Consider the following 26,317-nt stretch of genomic DNA (forward strand, 5'->3'; position numbering starts at 1 on the left):
CATTAACCTGACAAGTTTCAGAGTAATACCATTACTTAGATCTTTCTCAGATGGTCATCTTTTTAGATTGTGGGTGACAGCTCAATAGCTACAACCTTATTAAACCTGGTATAACTGTAAACTTTAAAGTTAGTTGGGATTTATAAACAGGAAAGTGTCAAGTTTCATCAGCTTCTGTGAAGAAGCCACAGAAAAAAAAAAAGACAATGTCAATATTGTTTGATAAATGACAGTTGTTTCGCTCAAAAGTTAGTCCAGATTTGACATACAAATGTACTTTGTGATATCACATCCTTCCATTAATTTGGACTAGACACAATTTTGCTATATAAACAAGCTCTTACACTTTCTTACAAGACCCAAACTGTTTTAATGAAACAACTGACACTTCACAGAGGAAAAATGCAGCCTTGCAACTCTTTTTTTTTTTTTTTTTTATGTTTTAAGCCACTTCCTAACATTTGGGTACTTGAAGCCCTTGAAAACACTGTTTTCCCAACTCTCCATAACACTACAAAGTTATAGTTGGAATGGAGGTTGGAGTAAGGTAACAGAATATTTACATGGAGATTAAACTGCAAACCTATGCTTAAAGACAAATACTTTGTTTGAAACTAGAGCAACAGTCCAGCATATTTTACATTATGAATTGTATAAGTTAGCAACACCTGAAGGAATGATGGCCACCATCCGGTGCTGTAAATAATTTGTTTGTTCCAAACAGCTTTCAGTCCCAAAACAACAGACAACCACATAATGCAGTATAGATGAAGAGACAGGGCAAGGTGAAGAGTGAGATGCACATGTGCACAGGGCTCTGAGGCCCTGTCAAACATATAAAACAGCAGTTTGGATTTAATGGAGATCTTTGGATTTGGGGTAAAGAAAATTATTGTAGGATACACAGTGGTGACATCAAATATAACAAGAAGAGAAGGTTAGCCTGTTTGCAACTAATTCTTTCTAGCCCTCAAACCTTCCATTTCTCAAGGCAAAGCCAAAGGGCAGGGAAAGAAAGCGAGGCAGGACCAGGTTTATGTGGTATGAAGGAGACTTTACTGTCTGACTAACCACATCGATCCTTCTTGGCAGTAAGCAAATAGTTTGCAGTACCATTTCCATCCTTACAAAAAGGAAACACTACTGCTGCTTTGGAGCAGTCTCTGCAACGTACGGGGCTGCAGAAGCACAGCCACTGACCTACTTAAGGGAGAAGGCTTGTGTTATGAATTTAGGAAGCAGAGTTCATTTCTACACATAAGGACAACTGCACCAGATCACACCACAGATCATTCTATGGCTAGTATCTTATCCCTGGCAGCATCTATTTTTGGGAAAAGTATAAAACAATATCTTCCTAAAATGCTATTAAGTGGCAATAACTTGTGGTTCAGGGACATCTTGAGTGCATTTTTATTATTTTTTTTTTTACTTAAAATCCAAAAGTTGGTATTTTTATATTCAACAGTCTGCAATAGAGTTTTCAGGCTTGAGTCTGAACATCTGCTTCTTAAGCTCATACAAATATTTAAAATCAGCAACATCCTGTAGCAAAGACTTTCAGAAGTTAAACATGCAGTAGGTTACAAGAGTCATTCTTCTATTTGCTCTGACTCTGCCACCAGCTGGTTTCAATTCTGCACTCCTCTTCTTGTTTTGGAAGGGGCAGCAAGCAGTCATTCTCAGGACACTCATGATTTTGTAAACTTCTGTCATCTCCTTCTTTAACCATCTCTTGTCCACACTGAAGATTTCTGATTTGTTCTTTGCACATTACTGTCTATAATCCTAGTCACCTCTGTCAGCAGTTTGCCTGGTTCTGCTGTATCCTTTTGCTCCATGAAAACAGTCTCGACTCTTGCCATTGTGTCATATTAAACCTGAGAATATATACTCAAATCATTCAAAAGTTTCTATTCACTTGCCAAGAACATTCTGCTTGCTGAGTGTAATTTCCAGACCTCCTTGCCAATCCTTTTTTATAACTGTGTGCCATGTTAGTTGTTTTCTGTTCTCCTGCTGTTATGATGGTTTTGAACAAGTAGTAGCAGAGGACAGTTGTTCAAAACTAAATTAAAATAGATAAGGTGGGTTGTGAAGAAGCATACAGCAATTACCATGAGGAAATTCCTGGTTCTGATGCATCTTTTGCAGGCTGAAAGGAATCTCTAATTCTTCATACTCTGAACAAAAGAATGAAAATGTTATTCCCTTTCCCCCATCTAAGAAGAGGGAGTGAGATATTGGTGTTGCTCAGCACCATGTTTACTCATTCCACAGTAGGTGGGAATGCCACACATTGCTCCTGCAGGGCTGCTGGCTGGATCTAAAGGGATGGCAAACCTGAGGAATATCAGCCCCACCACCCAAACCTGCAGCAACTTACAATCATAGGGATGGGATGCCGGGGGTTCACCAAGAAACTCCTGGGCTTAGAGAGCAAGTAATGCCAGACTTGAAGGGGGAACAAAGGTTTCACTGGAAGGAAGAGCCAAGGCACATCCAGAGCAAGCAGAGGAACAAAGCCAAGCTAGAATAAGATGAGGAAGACCTGACTGTGGCAAAAAACCAAGAAACTCTGAAAAGATATTCTACTCTAACCAGAATCAGCTGAAGCCCTCCAAAGGCAGCCCTACTCCTGGCGAGCAGTATTTGTATCTCCCCTCTTATCTACTTGCAGTAAAGTCCCACCAGTTTAGTTAGAGATGTAAGGCCACAGGCAGGAGGGTAAGAAATTAAATACTTTAATTAAAGACAATGACACTCTTACACAGGATGTCAGAAATTCAGCACTAACATATAAGCTATTCTGCTCTAAGCACAACACACATATACCTCCTCATAATGCATGCCTCTTTACAGCCAACAGGATGTCTGAATGTGGTCACAGTGTAAACAATAAACAGAAAGGACTTCCATCACCTTTAATATACTGGCAAAGCCCACAGAGACCACAACTACTTGTCTCAGTACAACTGGGTAAGTTGTCACAGAGATATGCTCTAACATGTTAGAGACCAAAACCAGCTGCAAGGGTCTCTATAAGCTCTATTTATCCTGTGGGTTACACTTGGCCAACTCTGATTTAAAAATCAAAGCAAGCAAAATTTCTCCCCACTCTAACACCAAGTAGCAGATTTACTGAACTGAGCCCTTACTGGCAATGCAGTGATGTGAAAAGAGAGGACTATTTAAAAACCATCAAACAGAACAGACACATAAAACACAATTCCCCCTCCCCAGTTTCCTCAGTACAGCGGGACATACGTGCTTGCAACATTAACTCCAAAAGGCTGTTTCATACAGCTGCATTTTAAAAACCACTGAACAGGTGATACAGCTGGCCTCCTGGATTCAGTTCAGCAGATTTGCAGTTACACAGTCACACAGATTTCTCTTTTCCACCTGAAGAAGCAGTGTTTCTGTCTGTAAGAGGAAGGGACAAAAGCAACACCGAAAATGAAATGTCAGCTCTGTAAAACCAATTAACTCCCAAAGAAAAGTCAATTTTACTTCAGCTCTGAAATTTGGAATCAGTTGTATGAGATGAGTCTTAGCATAACAATCAGAGATATTGCTTTCTGTCTGCAAAATAATTTAACTTCTGCATGATTAATTGGCAAACAAACATTGCAGCACTTCTCATGATATGAAGAAATTCAGCTTGGCATCTATTCATTTTTTTCACATTAGCACATTTAATATGGGTACGTGTGCTGCTATTTTGTTTTGAATTTGTTTTCCTAACATTCTTACTTCAATTGTGCACACTGGAGCATAAGCTATGAACTTAATGAGAGGCTTAAGGAAAAGCTCAAAAAGGATTTCTCTTTCATTTAAAAATAGGCTCAAAGAATTAGAGTATTGCAGTCTGGTCTAACTACTGAAAGTTACCCAGGGAAAGCAAGGTATAATTTACCCATTTTAACTTTTGTTTTGCTACTGTTAACACATGCTGTTAGCCTAAAAAAGACAAGAGGTGCTGAGTTAAAATATAGTTAAAACATGTGGTGGGACTGCAGGCTTCTTTAAAAAAGGGAGTCCCAGGCTTGAAAGAAGTCCCTTCACCTGAATCAGTATTGCTACCTGCAGAATTTTCTGGAGCAACAAAGGTGGACTGGGAACTTCCCTGAGCAGGATATGATCTGAAATGCCTCCACCTGTGCATGAAAGAGCTGAGAACCGGGGAAGGGACAGCACAGCTGCATAAAGGAGATTTGTGAATCCTTCCTCTCTAGCACACAAGTTTTGCTCTTCCTGTCTGTGTTGAGGAACCCGTGGTGTCAGTGGATGCATGATGGAGCACAGTGCTGCCAGACAGCAAGATCACATCCTTATCCACTGTATGCAGTCATCTCAGTCTGTCATGATCTGAAGCTGTATTTGGGAATCAGTGTGATCCAAGATAGAACTTCCTCCTCACTGCTATGGGACAAACTAGCTGAGCAAAACCCACTTACCAAACAGCTAACTACAGTTACTGTCTTAATCAGTTACACAAAAAGGGGCACTACAAAGACTATCAGATCTAAGTGCCAATGAAATCCACCCTTCACCTGCCTCTCTTGTGATTTTGGTATCAGATGGGAAGGCCACATGATTAAAGGCTTTTTTTTTTTTGCAGCTAAAGGCAATCAGAGAAGTACTGGGCTAAAACATCCTGCTTAAAGCCTGCCTTCTCAGTACAGGAAGAGGCATCTGTTGGGCAGGTCTTTTTCTCAGTTGACAAATCATTCAACACAACCCTGTGGCATTGTCTTAAATCAGATATCACTTTTGATCATTTCAGCTACCCTGCAAGACTGAAAAGATCCGATTAGACTTTGCTAATTACTTGAAAGATACTCAATCACCATCCTCTAACCATCTCCTCGACATCTTTTGCAATGGTTTGAATACAGGAAGCTGACAGCTTTGGAGTTAAGCCTCAAGGCTGCTTACCATCTTATATATCTTTAATAATATTTCCAAGCTTTGTTTTTACTTTCATGGGTACATCTTACTTAATGGGCTTTGAACGTCCCAAATAACCACTGACAGTTTAGAAAGAAATAAAGAACAGAATGAATGGCACTAAGTACATCTTTACTGACTATTTTGTGAGTGCGATTATAAAGTCATTTGCACAGAGATTTGTTATTATCCCCTTGGTGGGTCAAAGCACACCAAAGAAATAATAACAAAAAAAAAAACCAAAACCACAGGGCAGGGCTCAGATTCTCAGTCTACAAAAAACTTGCTATAATCTAGCTAAAAACAAAAAACAGATGCAGAGCTTTTTAAAGTTGTAATGCAGTAGCCACTGGTCAGCTCTGAAAAATTGATTGGAATTTTTCAAGTGTTCATAGTGCAGATACATAGTGGATTGTGTAGCCCATGGACTGGATTTGTTTTATGGGAGCTATCTTATTGCCTGTTCCCTGCTGGTCTCTGTCTTGAGCAACTTGCAGATGCAGTGGGGGGCTGTCTGTACGCTGGTGGAATCGTTTTGATGGTAGCAGAGCACAGGAGCCCTCTCCTAGTTCATCATCAGAGCTGCACCTGCCAGATTCAATTATTAAGTGGAAAATCATGGTATTCACAGAAAAGATTCCTCAGAGTTGTTTATTGCAGTTAAAACAATCCAGCTTGCATCCTGCTCCAAGGGGTCACCAGCAACAAAAAGGGTGGATAATAGTGAATAATAGATAAATGTGGAAGGGCACAAACAAATCTGTACTGCACAGGTAGCTGCCAGCCCCTCAGTGGTGGTCTGAGACCCTTCTCTCACTGCAGGAGGAAAATGTGTCCAGTCCATCAATCAGTAAGTGATCATCACTTCAGTTTAGGTTACAAGCATTGCTTGTCTCGTAAAAAGAACAGGATATAGCTTATGACCTCCATAAAAAGTTATGTTGACCTACGCTGGAGTCATTCTGCTTTGTTAGACATCATGCAGATCAACACGGGGTCAAATTAAGTGTGAAAACTCTGAGCTGTCCAATAAAACTACAGAGTTTCCACTGTGCAGAACTGCAGAGTGAGATTTGCAGGAGGAAATTAATGGGAATTTCCTCTCTAAGCTTTTGGGAATCCCTCCCCCTCCAACACAGTTAAAAGCTGTTTAGTCATCAACTAAAATTCCTGCCTGTAAAGAAAAAAGAATTTTTCAAGGAAATGAGTGTCCCCAGTGGGAATATTAACAAAGGGCATTGTATTTTTGGGACAGAAAAATTTGCCCCATTCAGAAGACAAACAGATTAAATCAGTCAAATGTAAAAAATATATACAGCTGAAAGTAATTGTTTTAAAATACTCAATTTGCATCAAATTGGGCTACAGCAGAACAAACATAAGAATTGAAACACTGTAGGCAGCATTTCTATGATCCAAGCAGTCCTCCAAACATATTTCCACGTCTTTTGAAGATGTAGGCAGAATTTCTTAGTAACTGGAATAGGCCTGTTCTATCCAGGACTGAAGGACTTCAATATGGATTCAATTGTTCGGATTTGAAAGCAGAAAGAAAGTGATAGATTTGTGGCAAGAATGTATCATGGAACCACTTTTTCAGGCTTGCTGTCTAATCTACAGCTGTGAAACTCAGCTTTAGGATATTCCTTTTCAACTGAACCTTTTTTTATAACCTGGTTTCCTTTCCTTGGCTGTCTTTTATTTTTATTTTGAAATAGTAAAATACAGTTACTGTTTTGGGGCTCAGCTGCTCAGTCCTCGTTATTAGCTATCAGTTTTGGATATCCATATTTTACAAAGCTTCACTCTCAACATGCAATCTGTAAGTATCATAAAGATCAGTTCTATAGCCAGACAACCAGAGAAGATTTTTGTAGTCTAGATATTTTTAAATCAAGATATAGAAATTCTAGTAAAAAGTTCAAAAGTTTTTAACAGAGGGAGAAATTGTGATAGAGCCACTTTTCAGCACAGTCTGAACCTCTTGTTTTGGTTGTATACAGCAGATTGTATTCACTAACAAGATTTCTTCTTGAAAGAGCCCAAAATATATTTGACCTGTAACTTGACCTGTAACAGATTTTGTTTAACTGCAAATCCACTACATACTGATTTGGTTTTGCTTGAATGTTTGTTTTTTGTAATATGTCACAATCCAAACCATCCTTATTCCTTCAGCAGCACTTTCATCATGCACTCTGCTTGGAGTTACTTCAAAGTATTCTTCAGAAATGTCAGTTTGCAGGCTTTGAACTGTGAATGACCTTGACTGTAGATTAGAATCACAAAAAAGTTTAAATGCTTTCTCCTGAAAAACCTGTGCATGATGCAGCACTTCACCTAAAGGGTACATTAGAGGTAGGGGAAAAGATACCTACCGAGATACTGCTATCTGACAGCAGCTGGGATGCAGCTAGTCACAGCAGGCTGCAGTAGCAAGACTCAACTCCTCTCACAGAAGGGAGATACTTAGCAAATTCTCCACCCTGACTACAAGCCAAACAAGTTCTATTTATGATACTGTTCTGATTTGTGGCATGCTTCATCTTCATAGAATCAGAGTGATGTAAAAAAAAAAAAAAAAGAGATGATGTTTCCTCCCTAAGCCTCTCTCTAAGGACAGAAACATGTGCAATAGCATATTTTATTTTAATGTGTTTTTTTGTTTGAGCTGACCTTCTTCTTTTGGGCAGTAAGTATGATGTTCTGACCTTACTCCCCCTCACATAAAAATTCATGTGTGTACTCAGCATTTGGAATGAGAATTGCAGTGCTAATGGCTCTAACTTGTCCAAGAGAAGGATAGACAGCTTAGGTCTGCCAGTTTACTCTTTACTTCCTAGTTTCTCTGATAACCCAACTGAGAATTCCACAGGTTACTGCCTGGAGGAATGAAATCTAATTACCCAGCATCACCTTAGAAGACAGGACATTACAGTCAACTGACAGTGTCCAGTGCAAAATGCACCCCTTTATCTACTTCTTCCGCATTGTCTTCCGTAATAAAAGACAAAATCAAAACAAGAAGCAACAACAACAAGAAACAACAACAACAAAAAAAGAAGTTTGTTTCCTTACCCGTGTGTCTAGGTTATATGCTGTTTTCTTTAAATCCTGCAGAGCCCTCTGCATGAACTCGAATGCATGGCAATCAACACAGGGACGGCCTAGGAGAGCATTTAGGAGAGAGCATGAAGTATTGAGTAGAAGGAATAAACAGTGAATCTGAGCATGATGAATTACAGAAGAAGGTCCACAGTGAATACTGACATATGTATTCTTAAATACATATCCAGTTGTTTTTTTTTTTAAATACAAATCCAGTTTTTTCTAAGAGGTCCATCATGACGGTCCACCCAATGTCTCAGTGGCAAAATAATTACTTTGACAAATTTGCATTAAAAAATAGATCATATTTCTTTCTCCACTGCTTCCTTTATCACTGTTCTTTACATATATATTTTTCCTTTCCCACTATCTCTCTTCTTTTGTCACAGTTTGTAGAAATGTGGAAATACTAAACCTATAACTTGAGTCTTGCATTTTGTTCCACAGTCCTTGAGTCCTTAACCACATGTTCTCCATCTCATCTTCTCCAGAAATTCTCTCTAAAACCATGACCCTGCTTCCCATTCTGTCTCCTATTCTCACAAACTTGAACTTAAAACACAAAGCTAATGGAATACAATTGAGATCATTATCACTAAGATCACTTTGACTCCAACTCTGAATACAATACAGCTTTGTAGAAAGCTAGTGGAGCAAGCAGCAGATAAACACAATGTCCTATCATTAGAGGGTATCGCTGATAAGCAGAGCAGATGCTTCTGTTAAAGATAATTCTGGAATAATTGTAGAGTTTAAGATATCTAGATAATCCACACTTAAGGTCACAAGGCTTGCTTTGCCTTGATCATCATAACACAAAGCTGCATAACAACAGCACAGAAGCTGAACAAATAGAGACACGATGTCTTAGAATTATGAGGCTCTACATACACTCTTATTTGATTCTCAGTGCCTGTGCTTCTCTGACAACCTTCCAGGAAATACTGGGCAAGTGAGGAACTCCAAACACAGGCATAGTTTCCTTTTGAAGTCTGGTAAAGAAGAAAGGATAAAGCCTAGACTGAGGTTGGAATATCCTGCAATGTTTGTTAGCCTATTTTGCAAATGCACAATATTTGACTGATTACAACAAGCCTGTGATAAATTGGAGTATGAACTTCCAGCTCATGACCTGTGTGCTAACCAGCAGAGGGGAATCCAGCCTGCATGGAGAAAAGGAGTCAGCCTAATTCTTTAACTGGCTAGTTTAAAAAAAAAAATGAAAAAAAAAATGGAGAGAGAGAAAATAAACATCATGGATTAAAGACTCCTCTCTCGCTGTTGAATCATGACCCAACCTTAGTGTTACCATATATATACTAAATAAAAGGGCAGAACAGCATTTTCCAATTAAACAACTTGATGCATGGACCTGCCATTATGTTTATGACATAAATTAAACTCAATACAGGTTAGCAAAGGAGGCTTAGGTGGTTGAAGGTAAAAAAGGCTAACAGCTGACAAGCTGCGCTTTCATGACATCTTCACTGTGAAATTTTAAAGTAAGAACTTCTAACTTTACCAGGAATGAAACAAAAAATGACAGTCAAAGCCAGATGAAATAAGTAAGTCTCAAGAATGTCTCTGAAAAGTAAAGATAGTGATTCATGGCATAGAAGAGACTAACAGAGAAAGGGCTGCACAAAATAAAAAGTGCAGAACATTGTTGGATTTCAGTTGCAAGCAAGACAGCAATAGGCAGGTACAAGGGTAAGAGACTAGAGAGCCCTGGATGAAGAGGAAAAACAGTACATACTTTCAGATCACAGTTTTAAAACAATATGAACAAGACACTTCCAAAACAGTCTGAATTATCTGGACAAGCTTCAATAATGTGGTGCCTTGCAACATTAAAACTACAGTATAAGTTGTAAGAGAAAGCTGTATCGTACATACTTTCAGCTGGTATGGCTGTTCCTGCTTCTTGATCAGATCTAGCAGGCTCCATGAGAAGTAGTGCAGCCACAAAAACTAAAGGAACTGTAAGGATCAGTCTTCTCAGAAGGCAGGGTAACAGCATCATGGGAACGGGTGCTTCTCTCTTTATCAAGAGACAGAAACAAGTCAGGGAGGAACATTACAAATACAAGGCTCGTTACAAAGAACTGTATGTTCCTAATGGCTAAAGCAATGGCAGTTCTCCCTTGAAAGAAAAGAAACAAACAAAATTATACAAAAAGTAATCAGAAGATCTATAGCGCAGATAGAAATTCTCTGCACTTTTCCAGACTAGCATATAAAACCCAACTGGGAATGTCTCTAGTTGTGAAGAAGACCAGAAGTCCCTGGTTTTGGTTTCATGTGAAGGCCAGGATGCCAGCAACTTCACCCATGCTATGACTTCAGCCTTTTTCCTAACCAGACAGCCAGAGACAAGAGCATGAATCTGGTCTGCTGGCTTGCTGTTAGACACTGAGATCAGGCTTGTAAGATTTTTTTTGGAGCTGCCTGAAATTGAGCTGAACCTCAAAATGAGTTTTTTGCCCACTGGTTTGCTTTACTGGTATACCATCTTTTTACAGGTACAATAACTGTAGTTAATCACTATCATAAACTACCCACCACACCAATCATAAAACCTTACTCCAGTATGAAAGCAACTAAAGGAAAATATTTCTGTTAAACCTCTGCAAATTCATAGGTAAAGTGGTAAATACATCACAACTCTTTAAACTTCTGTTTCTTTCTCCAATCCAAGCTTCAGATAATTTGCAGTCATCTATTTGTTCCCAAACATCACAGCCAGGCCTCACCACGTCCTGAAGACAGGTATAATCTGGTCCTGCAACACCCTCCCTTAAATACAAATGTTAAACGTTTGATAAGTACAAAGGCATCAAACAAAGTATTTTCTTGATCCAACGAGTAAACTGTGCAGATCAAGAGGAAACACAGGAACCTTGGACTGGCTCAAGCTGCAACTGCCTGTTAGAGATTTCAATCACAAGCCTCAAGCACCCAAACTAATAAGGTGATCCTTAGTTCAGCCAAGTTTACCTTCTGGTCCTGTATGTTCAAGGAAAAGAAAGAATTAAATAAGATTGTAACAACACATGAAGAACTTCTTTAGCTAAGTCCAGGAAAGCAGGACAACAGGCCATTTCTTCCTGATTTTTAAGTAGGTACCTACTAAACAAAAGATGCTGCATATGAACATCAAGTGCATGTGTGCTGAATGTAAGAGAACAGAATTCCCCTGAATAGCCTGTATTTCACATTTGGAAGTACAATAGAGGGAGACAGAAAGGAAAAGGTTTCTCCCCCATCTTGCCACAAATACAGAATTGAGCAAGTCTACTCTTTAATATGTGCCAAGTCACTGTTTCAGACACAGCTAATCTGAAGCTGCAAATTCTGTACAATTGCAGCCTGTGCAAACCAGCAATTCAGGAAAGGTGCAGCATTACATACATTCCCTTCCTGTGCACCTCAATCTAAACATAGGATCAGGGAATGGCTCAGAAGAAAGACACATGCAAGCACATACAGTGTAATAAATGTATTTGTGCTCATATCAAGCAATACATCTGATCATTTCTGTAACCACAGAACAGGGTTTCCTATTCCTCCCACGATTTAGAAGCGATCTAATGTGATCCTTTTTCTTATTTCTACAATCCTTAAAATAAAGGGATTAAAATCCTAACGAGTGGCTCGGTTATTCTGTTTTAATTAATGATGACCTGAGATCAAAGCAAATATAATCAAAGGCACCAAGCTTTGCAACAGGATGCAGCAGTGTTTCCAAGTATCAGTACATTAGGACTGTATCAGTCTCCTTCAAAAGCATCTCGTGCAGAAGCCTGCTGGCCAATGAAGGCTGTTCTCGTAAGCCAACTATCACCGCTACAGAGGTTCAAAAAAACAAGGCAGATAGCTCAACTTTTTTCAGGGTACCTCCACACTGCCCACCCCAGCCTCAACTCAGCTCCCCGTGTGAGCTGTGTTGCCAAATAATTGCTCCCTAAGTGCAGCAGTTACCTCAGGCCACATCTAACAACTGCCTCTCAGTATTTCTATGGGAATTTGCTGTCTGTTAGGAATAACCATGACAGGCTTCCAGTGTGGTCTCTCCCTGCAGCGTAACCAGGAACAGAGACATGTGCAAGGTCCTCTTTGTAAGAGAAAAGTCACCCCCTCCAACAAAGGAAAAAAATAGCAGTACCTGATCTCTCTCTTGTCTTTGTGGTGGTCTCTTTGAAATGGCCGCTGCAAACTGCTAACAGAACAAGTGCAGCTTTCTGAGCATGTGCACTGTCTCTTTTTAACCTTCCCTGAAAGAGGTTATTACTATGGGGAGATTTCTGCCATGGCAACAATGCAGAGCACTGCAGCACAGAACACAGATTTAAAGAGGAACAGGCTGTGTCTCCCAGGTCTGGGAAAGAATGTTTCTGCTTTGACATGGGAGTCCCAGCAGTGACTTCCCTGCTGTGGGTATGGTTTTTAAAGCAGGGCCATTTGAATCAACTTATTTCAGACCACTGAATGGTCTTCCCCCAGTCTGCTCAGCTGGATGCAGTGCCTAATTCAAGCAACATGCTCCCTCATGCCTGAAAATAATCATGAGATATTACACCTGCTTTATGGGAAACTAGGAAAAGCTATTTGAGCTATTTGATGGTACGCAAGAACTGCGGTGCATGTTACAGCTGAGATTTTGGGGAAGGCCAGGAACTGTTCAGTCCACAGTATGTCATGTGAAGTGTTCTGAGTTACAGGTTTGTAAGCACTCATGCACACCTTCTTGGATTTTCTGCAATCCTAGCCTCAGAACCATCAGAAACAGCTGCAAGTCAGAAGGCATTAAACTCTGAAAGGGAACTGGAGTCCAAATTCAAAGTAAACTTCACCTCCCTTTTCCAGCCTGTATCTCTGTTCCTCTCTCATTAGCTATATTCCACAACAGCACACTGACGGTCCTCTTGCTGAATGCTGTGCAGGCATGGAACATAGATGATCAAGTACTTTCATTAAAGCAAAACTAATTTCAGGGGTTCCCCCATCAGAAATTAGACAGTACCAGTTGTTCAAGTGAATGAGCACAGCTGATGGCAGCTGCAGAGCTGGGAAACATGTACAGATCTTCCAAGGGATGATGCTCTGTGTCTTAAAGGCTCTTACGGCAAAATCTGGGGGGCACACTGTGCTCAGGAAGGTTGGGAACAATCTATTGTTTCCCATGAGCAGAAAGTTCGTTTTCTGAGTTAAGAATAAATTGCTGGCTAACATTTTTCTTTCCAGCATGCTCTAAATCCTGTCTCTCTTGTATAGCCGTAGGGAAATGTTTTTGCTCCCATTAATAAAACTTTTCAAGTCAGATGCTGAGATTTCTGGCTGTTTGGTGTGCAGCTATGATGTGATATGAAGATCCTGCATCCATGGGCAGTGTCAAGGGAGGATTAATTTCTGCACTTCCATTCTTATACATCAAAAATCCAGAAAGAATGGGAATATAACTTTTAGAGACTGTTTTTTTGAGCAAACAAAATTTAGCACTGTTCTGGCAGATATAACCATATAGGATTTGGTCTGATTAAGGATCTATTATACACAAATCACAAATGCCAAACTTTATTCATGGTCATTGTCAGCCATCTAATCTCACTTCCTGTCTTCTTGATAAATAACGTACATATATGCATATCTGCATATAAATATGCCTTTTCTTAACCCGTGCTCTTGATCATTCCCAGTAAATCTTACCTTGTTCTCCCAACTCCCGTCCCATCTCTGTCACAATGGTATCAACTAGCAGGCAGCCTCTGGCAGTCTGAGTGTTACCCCTGATTCATTCCCCCAGGCAATGGGCTTCTGACTCCTCACTAAATGTAAAAAATCTGCATCTGTCATTCCTAGCTGCCAAATTCCTTGCTCTAATCATCTCATACCAGCTGCTGAGACTCACTTCTTTAGCCATCCTGAGCCACAAGGACAGACCTCCATTTTGGAGTTTTCATCACATTTCCCTTTCGCTCACCTCTCCCAGTACCATGCTGAGCACCAGCTTTTCTCTCCACCGAAGCTCATTACTTTCTCAAGTGAAAAATATCGGTTTACTGAAGTGGAAGTTTTCCACAGAGAAGAAAGAAACCCCATTTTAGGATACTTCTACTTGAAAAAATTGTTTTGGGAAAAAAAAATCATTTTGACATTTCAAATTGATCGTTTCTGGCTTTGTGCTTCAAAATTATTTCCTTCTCAAACCTACGCTAAATAGAGTAAAAATATATTTCATGCTCAGTTCATGAAATTGAAGAGTGGGAGCAGCTCTTATCTTAAGGAGATTAGTGCCCATCCCCACCAAATGGCGTAACTGTGACAAAATCCCTCTGACTTGTTCTTCTCTCATGTAGGAAGTGTAGGTGGAGCAGATGCTAGCCCTAGGGCACCCAGATTTGATCCCCCAGGTCTGTGACTGCTCAGCAATGCACAGCACACTGAGGGATTTTGCTGGCAGTGCCTGAAGCAGCAGCTTGGGCTGGGCACTGAAAGTGGCACTGGGAGAAAACTGGAAGCTCCTGCCTGCCTGTGGGATCGTTCAGCAGTGAGAACACACAGCTTCATTTTGTGATGAAATCGAACACAATGGATTTGTTCTTGAGAGCCCCAGCAGCTAAAAAAAAACATTGAAGCACTGTTTCTGAGGTTTCCATTTTTCATCTTGATAGCGCGTGTTTTGATACTATAAATATTTCTGTGGGATTGACAGAAAAGCTCAAGCCTTTCCTCTAAGCTACCGCTTGGTTTCTCCTTGGCTCTTAAATCTAATTCTCTGTCACAGCAGAAAACTCTCTTCTCTCACTGAAGATAACACATTCTATCACTTCTCCTGCAGACACCTCTATGCTTTCTCACAGCCTGCCCTCTAAATCATGGTAAAAATCTCCCCACAGATGTGCCATCTCCACTTGCATCAAAGCCCCTTTAAAGCCTTCCCTCTGCCACAAATCCTACAAAGCCTGGCAGAGCCTGAGGAGAAAGCTGGCTGTGAGTGCTGCCGCTATGCAAATGTGCTGCTTCTAGCAATTTCTGCCTCACACCTCTCCCCGGCTTCCCTCTTGCCATCACCCCACAGAACTGCTGCGCTGAATGCCGCAGGGCAGGCCTGGCCCTGTCAGCATGGCACCACGCGGCTGCAGGCCTTTGGGCAGATGTGAGGAATAAGGCTGGACACTCCATGCTGTCCCACACGGACACCTGAGCTATTTGCAGGGCAAGGCTCTGCTTGCTCTCCTTCCAATTTAAAGCTCTTGGGAGGTGTCAAAGTGACTGGATGAAGAAATGAAGCCTTCCTTTGTTCCCCTAACAGGTCTCACATAACTCGGTTGTGGCAACAGTTCCTCCTCCCTTTTCCCCACCAGTAATTTTAGGAATAATCTCCTTTTCAGTAACTGTGATTCCCGCAGGTCCTATCTGTCAAATTATGGCTCATCTGAAATAATTCACGGCCACAAAAGTGTTGAGTTCCAGCACAACCCTAAGGCTGGGCTCATATCCAGCTCTGACTTCTCTGCACAGCTCTTGGGGATACCTGCCCTGGGATACCTGTCCTGTCAGAACAACTTACAGCTTTTTGGATCAGACACCAGAATAAGGTCAAATCTTTCAGCCTCTCCCTAGGATTTGGGAAGCATCTAAAGATCCCAAGGCAATTTGCAGGAAAGGTTACCATTAGCTGAGCTATCCTTGCCTCGTGCTTTTTCTATCCAGCATCCTGCAAACACCTTTGGGGAAATAAACTGTGTTCTAAGCTGGATGCGAGCTGCTTCTAGGTACATAATTGTTGCAACTTTAACTATTTGTCAAAGCCCACAGAGATGCCTTGACTATTTTGCAGCAGCTATATAAATAAACACACATACAAATACATGACTTCTTGAACCGGAGGGGAATAAACTGCCATTTTTCAAGACTTCCACTCTAGAACCAGAGCTAGAGAGCTTTCTCTTAGCTAAGAAGCCATGCAGCAATACCAGTTTCCTTGCAAATGCTGTCTTAAAACATAGAAACTGATGAAACAAAAAAAAATTAGATTGAAAAAGCTGTAAGATAATCAGTGCCCCTTTTTTTTGCCAGAAAATATATATTGTCTGTCCCAAAATGTATAGTCTGTGCAAAGACTCTCAGGCTTCAGAACCCAGAATACTGATATTCAGGGGAGTCTAAATTTATTCCCTTCTCTGGGAACCAAGTCCTTTGCAGACAGTCCCCTGAGATTGATCCAGCAATACCTGGATATCATTGGTAATAATTCTAACATTAACACCTCTCTGACTTAACGGCTTAAAGATGGATGCATATTTATGTTTAAAAACAGTATCTTTAGCCTGAGTTCATATTTACAAGATATTTCAAGCTGATAGACATGGTTTCTCCTTCCTACAATTTTCTTCTTCTACAACTTCAGTGCTACAAATTGCAAGCTGGTTAGTACAGTATTAACCTGATGTTGCACCACCAGCTGCTGTAGCTGCAGCTTGCAGCTAAAGGTTTACTCATGTATTCAAAATGTCTTGTTAATGAATCCCTCATTTGTGATCCAGGGATGCTTTTAGACACTGGCCAGTAACAAATAAGCAATGAATATTCCTGAAGGGCCATTGTAGTGCTCACCATCTTGGCTGAGATGATGGATAACAGTCAGAACTACCACTGCTAAAAGCATAACTGGTTTCACCTGAAGTCAAGAATCATGGATCACAGCTGTAACAGACTCCATTTGCGGGAGGTCTAGAACTGGCTCTGGCAGGGATCCCACACTTACTAACAGATTACACTCCTCAAGTCCTCAAACTTACCTTATTATCTTTCTAGAAGTGGGAGACAGTGACCACAGGGACAGGATGTATTTTATGTTCCCAGTAGACTTTTTCTACTATTTTTTCTATGTTAACTGCTGGGGAAAAAAAAAAAAAAAAAAAAAAAGTGTAGGCATATCAACCGCAGAACAACAGGTTACATTCTTCTGAAGGAAAAGGTATTGGGCATGAAAGACCTATATTACTCTTCCCATCTACTAACTTGGTAATAGCAACAACAGTCAATCTGTGATAGCACCCCCAATGCAAAATGTGCTGTCCAAATGTTATGTAGGACCGTTCTCATATTGTAGGTGATGACCATCACGCACTCTGACATCCAGACAGTCTTGATTTCTAAACAATGCATCCTGGAAAATATTTTTGCCAGCTTCCACACTTTTCCTCCTGGTTGGCTTTCATTTCACAATCTGTAAACCACAAGGATGAAAGCAGAATGACAGCATGAAGGCTCTAGTTAGTCTGAGATCTCCATCCAATTTTAGACAGACGAAAGCATGGCAGCTCTGCTTTCAGACTGTTCATTCACTGTCTACTCCCAATGCCTGTTAGAATACAGTAGTAGCTCATGTCCCAACGTCATCTTAAGAAATATCATAGCAGTTCCACAGCAGTGAGACTATGTAAAATATACTTTAAGAGAGCCATGAACAAATCAGTCTTGTTGAGGGAAGCTGCATGTATAAGTAGCTCCAGAAGTAAGAATTAGAATTCGATAATGCAACAAAATCTTTCTCTTCATAAAAGCCTTTCAATAATCAAGAACCTCCTTGGAGGCTGAAATGCTCAACTGTAATGCTCCTTTTCCTCCTGACCTCTTTCTTCATATCTGCTCATTTTAAAAGCAACAAAAATCCCTGCTACGTGCAAAAGCATTTATTCCAAGGGGATAAGGATGCTGAAGATAAACAAAGATGCACTGATGATAGGGGCATTAAAAAACTTTAAACTAGATGGCCATATTAACAGATGGCAGAAAATCTTAGAAAACTGAAAAGCCAGGAAAAAGAATAATTTCCTCTCATGAACAAAAAACAACAAGCTATCCATCCATGCAAAGGAAATTTTCCTTGTACTTCCCTCTTTCTCCATGGAAGGACAGAGATCCATCTATAACTCAGCCACTAATACAAGAAAGAGTTAATGATAAAGTGAATCTTGCCAAGAAGTTTGAAGGACACGTAGGAGCAGCCACACAGGTCACATTGGAGGGATATTTTATTTTGTGAAGAAAAGAGTGAGTATGGTCATGCAAGATGCAAACAACAGTAGGGAGGTGAACTTAACATACATTAACTTTACCTCCAGTTAACAGCTGCAGTGCAAAGGTGGGATAGGATGAGAAAGTAGGTTGGGTAAGCAAGAGAAGAAAGGGCCAATTTAGCAGTAAAAGAGGATGAAATATCCATTTTCCCTTCCAAGTCCTCAGACAAGATAGCTATAATTGTGATAGACAAGAGTACTCTACATCTAGTGATGAACAACAAATATTTTGCTCTTACCTCATGAAAAATATCAATAGTGATGTACAGCACTCTGAGGAAGAAACAGATATCCTGACTTTGAAGGTCTATAACTGATCCATGAAGCACAAAATGTTGCTGCTGTGGGATAACACAAGCAGACAGATAAGCACCACTGAGCAGCTATCTCACTCCCCCTCCCACACACACTGGGACAAGGGAGGAGGAAAGGAAAAGTAAAAGCAAGAAAATCTGGTGGTTTGAGATTAAAATTATTTATTAAGTGAAGAAGAAGTAGAAGAAAGAGATAGCAAACAACACAAGTAATGCAAAGGTAATTGCTCTCATCTTCCACCAGTTCAGCCAGATCCTGTGCAAAAAGAATGCTGATTCCTAAACCTCACCCCATCCTGCTCTCCCTTTCTATAGCTGAGAGTTGCACTATATGACATGGGATATCTCTGCTTAGTTCAAGCCATCTGCCTCGTTGTGTTCCCCCTCCATCTCTTGTGCACCCCCCATTCTACTCACTGGAAGGGCAGAGTGAGAAACAGAAGTTCTTTGTGCTGTGCATACAGCATTCAGCTCAAATAGTGAAATACAGCATGTTACCAGTGCTGGTTTTGGTCACAAATCTAAGACACAGCACTACAGGAGGTGCCATGAAGAAAATTAACTCTAGTCCAACAAAACTCAGTATAACTGCTTGACAGATGTGGACATGAACGTAACACATCATAAGGAATGGAATGCCATAATACAGCTCTGTTGTATGGGGTGCTCTGCATACATGACCCTTTGCTATGACTTCTCTGGATTACTGTTTTTAGAAACCTAAATCTCAGTGAATCAGGAAAAACAGGATTTTCACTGTCACAATGAAACCCAGAACTGTCAGAATGCCTTAAGCATTTCTGTCTGATAGGTGAATCTGCCTGCCAAAACAGCTGAACACCTCTTCTAGTACTCAGCACTGCCTGAGTGGGAGTTGAGCAAATGCTTATACAATTTTAATAGCCTGAAACAGTGCTTATATTTAAAAGTAGGAGCAAGTTATTTATATAACAGTGCTACCAAATTTTCAAGGTGAGGAAGACGAATCATTTTACTAGGTGCTTAGAGATGTACTTAGGACATCTACCACCTTACCCTTCTGCCAAAATATTACTGCTCCCTAGAAAGGTGGCTGGAACAAACATATTGGCATTTCATTCCCTTGTAGTTGATATCCTGGCACACTAAGCCAGAATGGATCACTGAATGCTTTGCAAAGGGCAACGTGTAGTGTTGTTGGATGACTGCATGCTCATCCCATCTGCCAGAATTAGCATCAGTTTGGCTGCCTTTCTCCTCCAAACATGGCCAGCTCCAAGCATGCAGACTGCAAACAAGGATGTAAATGGAAGTAAAAGACAGACACCTGCTTTAAAATATCCTCTAACCACCCAGAGAACTTCAAACATGCACAGAAATCACTTAAAATATTGCAGAAATAGTCAGTGACATGGGTTCCTTGATATCAGTCAATAAACCCCGGGACTGTGCTGAATCAGTGCACATTAGATATGAAGGGAGAGTAAGGCACATCATACACTCTACACAAAACAAATATATAGGAAGGCAAGGGCTGGGAGAAAAATCTGTCCAACTCATCTACCCCCAAATAACAGCTAGCTCTGAGCTGAACCTTCAGACATTAATAGGAGGCCCTAAGATTGCTGAAAATGCCTTAATTAGATTTTTTTTCACCCTTTTCACATTCAGGGTCACCTTGTCTTTTCAAGGACTTTCTACCTGTTTTTAGGGAGTTGGGAAAGACTGGGCAGTATGCACTCAGTTATTTCTGTTCATTGTTTCTGGATGAGGAGCCTGCAACAGGGAGGACCACCTTCTGCCCAGGAATGTGGGCTTCCCACAGAACCATCTACATTATTTAAAATATTACGTCTGAATCTGTGGTGATGCACAAATTACTTCCCATCACCACATCTCAAAAAAGAAAATAAAAGAACAAGTCAGAGCTTTCAGTTGCATAAATAGTTTTCTCTTGCCAAGGAATCTTCTCTGGGCAGGCATCCTGCATCTTTATCCCCAGAGAGCAGCATCCTCTCCTCAGACAGCAGGTAACTTCCTTCCCTACTGTGTTCTGGAAATGGCACTGGGAGGAAAAAAAAAAAAAAGAAAAAAAAAAAAGAAAGAAAGATTATGTCAGTTAAAAGATCCTATTCTTCAAGGTGCTTGTGATGTCTATGCGAGGGGTGTATTTGCGATATGTTAGTTTTTCTAATATTGGCAGACAACTCTCAAGAGTTACAGTCTAATCTAATATAACCCTGAATCACTATGGGGTAATGGGTTCACATATAGGGCATATGATTGATATAAGGGGAGATATTTTAGTAGGCAATTTGAAGCAAATATTTTTCAAGATTAAAAAAACAAACAAACCTTTACTGAATTTATGTCTACTTTACAGCGCAGTTGAAGCAAAGAAAGGATTTCCAGTAACACTAGATGAAGTACCCTTTTAGAAAAGAAGCACTAGGGCTCCCTACAGTGTTTGGAAAAGCACACCCTATACATGGCATATCAGTGTGGCTACAGTGTTCTTGGTTATTACAGTTGAATTACAACTTTTATTGTGATCCTCACTTAACCTCTCCAATTGCAAATTTTTTCATAGACTGCCTTGGCACAGAAGTAAATTTAGGGAAAGCACTTTGAACAGAATTGATGCACTGATTTGAGAACAAAACAAGCCTACCATTCCTTCTTGGTTCCAGTGGTATTTTCTTTATGAGCCTGAAACATTCACACTTGGCTCAGCTGTTATTGTATTTAAACTCGGATGGTTTTGAGTTTAAAAAAAAAAAAAGGGAATTGTTCAGCAGCTTTAAAGCTAGAAATATTTAACATTTTTCCCTTGATGTGCATGGTTTGATTCAGTACCCTGTTGTATTGATGTTACTGGAAGGGCTTCATGCATGATTTAGAAGAGACATCAGCAGTGCAGGACACCCAGGATGGCAAGCAGGCAGACAGCATGCTGTTCAGCTGGGAGAGGGCCAGGAACCACAGTATCTGTATATACAGAAGCATTTTTGAGAGTCAGTAGCTTCTGAAATTGGGTTCAGATTGAGTTCTGAGCTCAAGCAAGAGAAGCTGCTACCTTTCAGAGAGGCAAGGTGTCTCCGTTAGCCACCCAGCCTCAGGATCTTGTTAACACAAGAGGCAGGATTTCCTTGTTCCAGCCAGGTTTCTGCAGGAATCAATGACTTCTTTCAAAGGAGAGAAAAACAAAGCACCTCCAGACTAGCAGAATAGCTCTCTACCCTGGACCTCAGGAGTGTCTCTTCTCATTATTATCACTCATTTTTGATTTTCTGCTTGCTAAAAAGAAAAATAAAACAAAAAAACCTCAATCACACGTACATATCCTACAATTTCAAGTCTTAAAGAGAGGAAAATATTTACTGTTCTACCATGAACTATTTTATTATTTTAACTGGTTTTATTTACTCAGCTGTTAATTAGAGAGTGTCAGATGCATCTTTTTAAAGAAAGTCTGTGATTAAGCACAGTCAGGAGTCATTAACTTACTCAATAAGCCTGATGCTTCCTATTAACTAATAGCAGCTACCAAAACAGATTTTTTAATTATTATTATTATTATTTTTAATGGGCAAGGCTTGGCTTTAATTGTAAAACAATCTTTGAGGGCAAATACACACACTATACTTCGAGATCCCAACTCTGGGACTTTGTACTGGACAATTAGTTCCTTCTAAACTGGAGTTGAAAATTGCTTCTTTCCAAATGCCTTAACAGAGGATTAATCTGTCACCTTTTGCATAAAAATGAGCTTTGAAGATTGACTACATCATGAGTCACCTTTCACCTTGTGATCAGCCATTTAAATTTAATGCAGGTTGTGCATCTTTGCTAGTACTTTTCATCTGGGTAGGAAAGAGACCAGATATGGTGGGGGAATGTTTCTGAATCAGTGAATTATTTTGTATCTAAATAGATTCTGTATCTAAATAGTGTTAAATTGCAAATGTTACTATAGAAAGAGAGGAGGGTACAAAGGTATTGGAAATTGTAATTCTGAGAATAAAGAAAACATAAATTTAAGACTCTACTTTCAGATGAGACAGGCTAAAAAATGCTAAAAAATAAAAATAAAAATAAAAAATTTATTGCAGTAGCCAAAAAAAACCATGGGAAAATGTTTGGGTGCTGTTCATGTCATACCATATTATGTTGGAATTTCCATTTGACACACAGACTTGTCAGTTTGGAGCATAGCTGTGAACTACAGATGCTTTAAAGTAAAGGATAGAGGAAATGTATTCCCATTCAAAATAGAACCTGTGCTTAACATTTATTCCAGGTCTAAAAAGGTCTCAGATTTACTGGTCATACAGTCAATTTTCCAGTTACACTGACACTGAGAGAGACAGAGTACATACTGAGTGCCTACTGTCCTTTATCTTTCAAGCTGGTTTTGAAATCTCCAATTGAAATCTCGAAAGAGAAATATTTCCTCTCTTTCTAGAGACCAGCTGTTCAACAAGAGGTGGAAAATACAGGGAGCAACATGCAAGCAGCTTTGAAATCTGCTCGTGCTGGCAAGGCAGAACTGTATTAACTCATCCTTTGGTTGACAGCATGCAAAAGACAAGACAGTTCACAGAGGATTTTCTCACCTGTGCATGTTTAAGTACACAGAAGAAACTGAGTTATAGTCTCTTTTTGCCACCTCTCCAACAATAAGCATTTAACAACGTTTTACTGGAGAGGAGCATGCTTCATTCTTGCAGTGGCTGGGGCTTAGCAGGTGCATGAATTTTTTTTTTATCATCTCCTATAAGAGCCCCTGCAGACATTGTGGAAAGGTGACTGAACCAACAACAGGTTAAACAGAAGGACAAGCCACAGATGCTGACAGCCCAGGAGCAGCCATTCCCACAACAGACGACAACAGAGGTGCTGATAGTAAACTATCCACCTGGTACTGTACTGCTGAGGTATATCTCCTCAAATCTAGAAGAGTTTTGTCTTTAGTCTGTCAGAAATGCATCTATGTTGGCAGTTATGATAATGACAAAGGACTACAAGTCCTTAGCCATCTCAATGACCTTCCCTGTGTCTGCATGCTTCTTTGCAACACCAGATTCCATGCTGTACTCCTTAATTCTCCACCCAGCCCTGTCTATGAATCAACTTTCTTCTGTAAGTCCTGCCTCTAGTTATGAACAGCAAAGAGGGATAGTGCCACAAGGGACTGCTGCTCACTGCTACCACACTTATAGGCTGCAACAGGCAGATGAACTGTTTATATCACATTGCTTTAGAAAAGCTTCTGGATTCAGACTGGACAGCTACTGGGGTTTGTACTTCAGGCATTTCTTTTATAGGCAGCTGGTGAGCTCAAAAGTGACCCTAAAGTCTGCCATAATGATTGGACATATTGTTAACTTTCTGTGCATCTTCTCTTGAGCTGGCAAATGGGGAACCAAAGTTCTCAACTCTCTCAAGCAGAGAAGGGCTTTATTTACCCTGGTAAAAAGATTCATAGCACCTCAGAACAGTGCTGTTAACCACAGCCAACATCCCAGAGCAGTGTCTTTTACCATCCCCAGGTAGGCCAAAGAGCAGCTGGAAGATCATGACTGAGACCCCAAGTTTGAGTATGGGAAAGCAGTGCAGAGAGCAAGAATCAGTCTGATATGTTAGCGGGTGCCTTGAGTTGTTGAGGAAACACCTGACGGTGTTGTGTAGCAGTTGTGCTTCCTGAAGACCTGTGGCATTGTATATTGCATAGTATACAGTATCCCTGCAGATCTGAGGGCAGCTTTTTCTTCCTCCACATCTCTGTGCCAGCCTAAATGGGAAATGGTTATTTTTTAGTATCTTTCCAGAAGCCTACAAACTGATGTACTCATGCAGCAAAACTCTACTGGTACATTCTTATCCTTTTCACTTTGGTTTTCACATTTTGCAAAGTATTCATTTCCCCTCCCCCTTTGCTGCTCTTTCAGATGTTCACCAGCATTTTATCTAGTTACCACAGCAGGAAGTAGCTAAGTAGGAATAGAACTGAGTTCAAATCTGACAGATCAACAGTATCTGTCAGATACTATTGGCACAGGCTTTGTAACTATCATTACTGTTGATAAAATTGTTAGGCTCCATAGGTATGTGTCCCTCTTAAAGTTACACACCTGAGCTGAAATGTAATCCCTCTTCAAATCTCGAGGCCCATCTGGCTGCCTCTCTCTAGGGAACCTGCTTTAGCAGGGAGTTGGACTCAATGATCTCTAAAAGTTCCTTCCAATCCCTATGATTCTGATTCTGTGATCTCCAAAAGTCAGTCAGACTGTCATTGAAACAACTGAATAAAATCACCAGTCCTTGATCTATTCCTGCTTCTATTTAAAGGTGATAAACAGATGAATTCACATCAGATAGATCCTTAGTCAGCATGATTGTTCTGGACTTCCTGGCGTTCCTACAAACTGAGCAAGTAAGGTTATTTAGGGGCTAGGATAGATGAAAAGGGAAAGTAGATAATATGCTGCCACCTTTTGGTTGCAGAAATCAGAACAGGTACGATCTGAAAAGATCTATCTAGCCGAAATTAAAGAACATCTGTGCTCATTTTCTGCAGTGAAACAATCAGAAAGACCATATAGTGAGAGAAGTATCCCATCATGTTCTACACTGTTGCTACAAGTTTAGTGCATATATTTCATATTTTTTCAGTCCAGTTTGGAATAATAGGTAGTTATCAATAATAAATTAATAATTTATCTCATTTAAAACATATACGGTTGAGATCAGTCACCTCAAATTAACCCTATATGTTGCTAAACAGATTTGAGGAACATAGCTGCAAAAAGAGAATGTACAAGATCTCAGGAAGTAGTAGTTTACAATGGTTACTGCATGCTACAACTCCCATTGTACTACTTATACAGATACACACATTTAAAATAGCTGACTGCAGAGGACCTGAAATGTATTTTGCTTACTTGTTTATTAAAATGTCTGTCTAAGAGAGTAAGAAGACAGAAGAATGTCCATCATAATATTAAGAAATGCAAGACTGTTCTGTCAAAGATTTTGTGCACCTTCTAGGCTGAGGCCTGAAATGTAACAGAGGAGCTATCTGTGTTGGAGATGTGCTTCTCACTGCTCCTATGAGTCACTACACAAATTTGCACCAAGCAATAAGCCTTTGAAAATCCCAGTTCAAATATGTTCTGTAAAGACTTATGGGAGCTTGTGAGCTCAAGTCCATGATGTTCTGTTCCTGATAGCTCCTATGCACCAGAGGCTCTTTACATTTACTGTGTATACAGACTCGCTAAGTGTGCCCTATTGCAGAGCATAAAAATCCATCAAAAACTTCATCTCCTCATTTCTCAAGGCAAGCAATGAGTTTTCAATCATTTCTGCTGGTTTATGGGGAATGTAAAGGAGAAGGATCCTATCTGCTTGTTGTAGAAGGGACAGGAATTCTCCAAGAACCACCAAAGCAGTGTTGATAAGTCTGTACTGCTCCATATTACTGACACATTGGTCCTTGAACCCTGGAACTCTTTACAGTTTGCAAGCTCTAGCTCTGAGATTACTTGACAGGGTGTCCTGAGGGTCTCCTGGGTGGAACACCAGGCCAATACACCCTAAGAGTATCTGGCAGGGAGATGACCTTACAGGACACTGTTCATACAACTTGTGTAGACTGCACTTCGGTGCATCTTCCACCTGGCACAGCCCCACTCAATCAACCAACCATGTGCAAAGCTGCACAACAGACCTGAACGAGGCCCTTGTGCTATATCATGCTGTCATTATAGTTCACACATGGCTGCTTATGCAAAATGTCCCTGCCTCAAGAAAGATTTGCAGACCTCAGATATACTGATGGTGCCACCCTACACAGTCCACTGCACCACCCTCCAA

General features: G+C 40.3%; 1 protein-coding gene across 12 annotated transcripts in view; it reads right to left on the bottom strand.

The window, feature by feature from the left end:
* Positions 1–1,856: 1,856 nt before the first annotated feature.
* The window catches only part of LOC116225743 (NELL2-interacting cell ontogeny regulator 1-like), a 35,446-nt gene continuing 10,985 nt past the window's right edge, over positions 1,857–26,317 (bottom strand). For 5 of the 12 annotated variants that reach the window (XM_090139758.1, XM_090139760.1, XM_090139756.1 and 2 more), the window contains exons 3-9: positions 21,516–21,736; positions 21,296–21,427; positions 17,086–20,504; positions 16,863–16,960; positions 9,958–10,102; positions 8,032–8,120; positions 1,857–3,426 (exon numbers count right to left, since the gene is read on the bottom strand). In XM_090139758.1, coding sequence (XP_089995884.1) covers positions 3,355–3,426; positions 8,032–8,120; positions 9,958–10,084 — 288 coding nt within the window. In that variant the 5' untranslated portion in view covers positions 10,085–10,102; positions 16,863–16,960; positions 17,086–20,504; positions 21,296–21,427; positions 21,516–21,736 and the 3' untranslated portion in view covers positions 1,857–3,354. The other 7 variants (XM_090139763.1, XM_090139757.1, XM_090139764.1 and 4 more) reach the window with 7 other exon arrangements.

The sequence above is a fragment of the Phasianus colchicus genome, chromosome 4 (assembly GCF_987193195.1).
Source record: "Phasianus colchicus chromosome 4, bPhaCol1.hap1.1, whole genome shotgun sequence".
Classification (NCBI taxonomy): Eukaryota; Metazoa; Chordata; class Aves; order Galliformes; family Phasianidae; genus Phasianus; species Phasianus colchicus.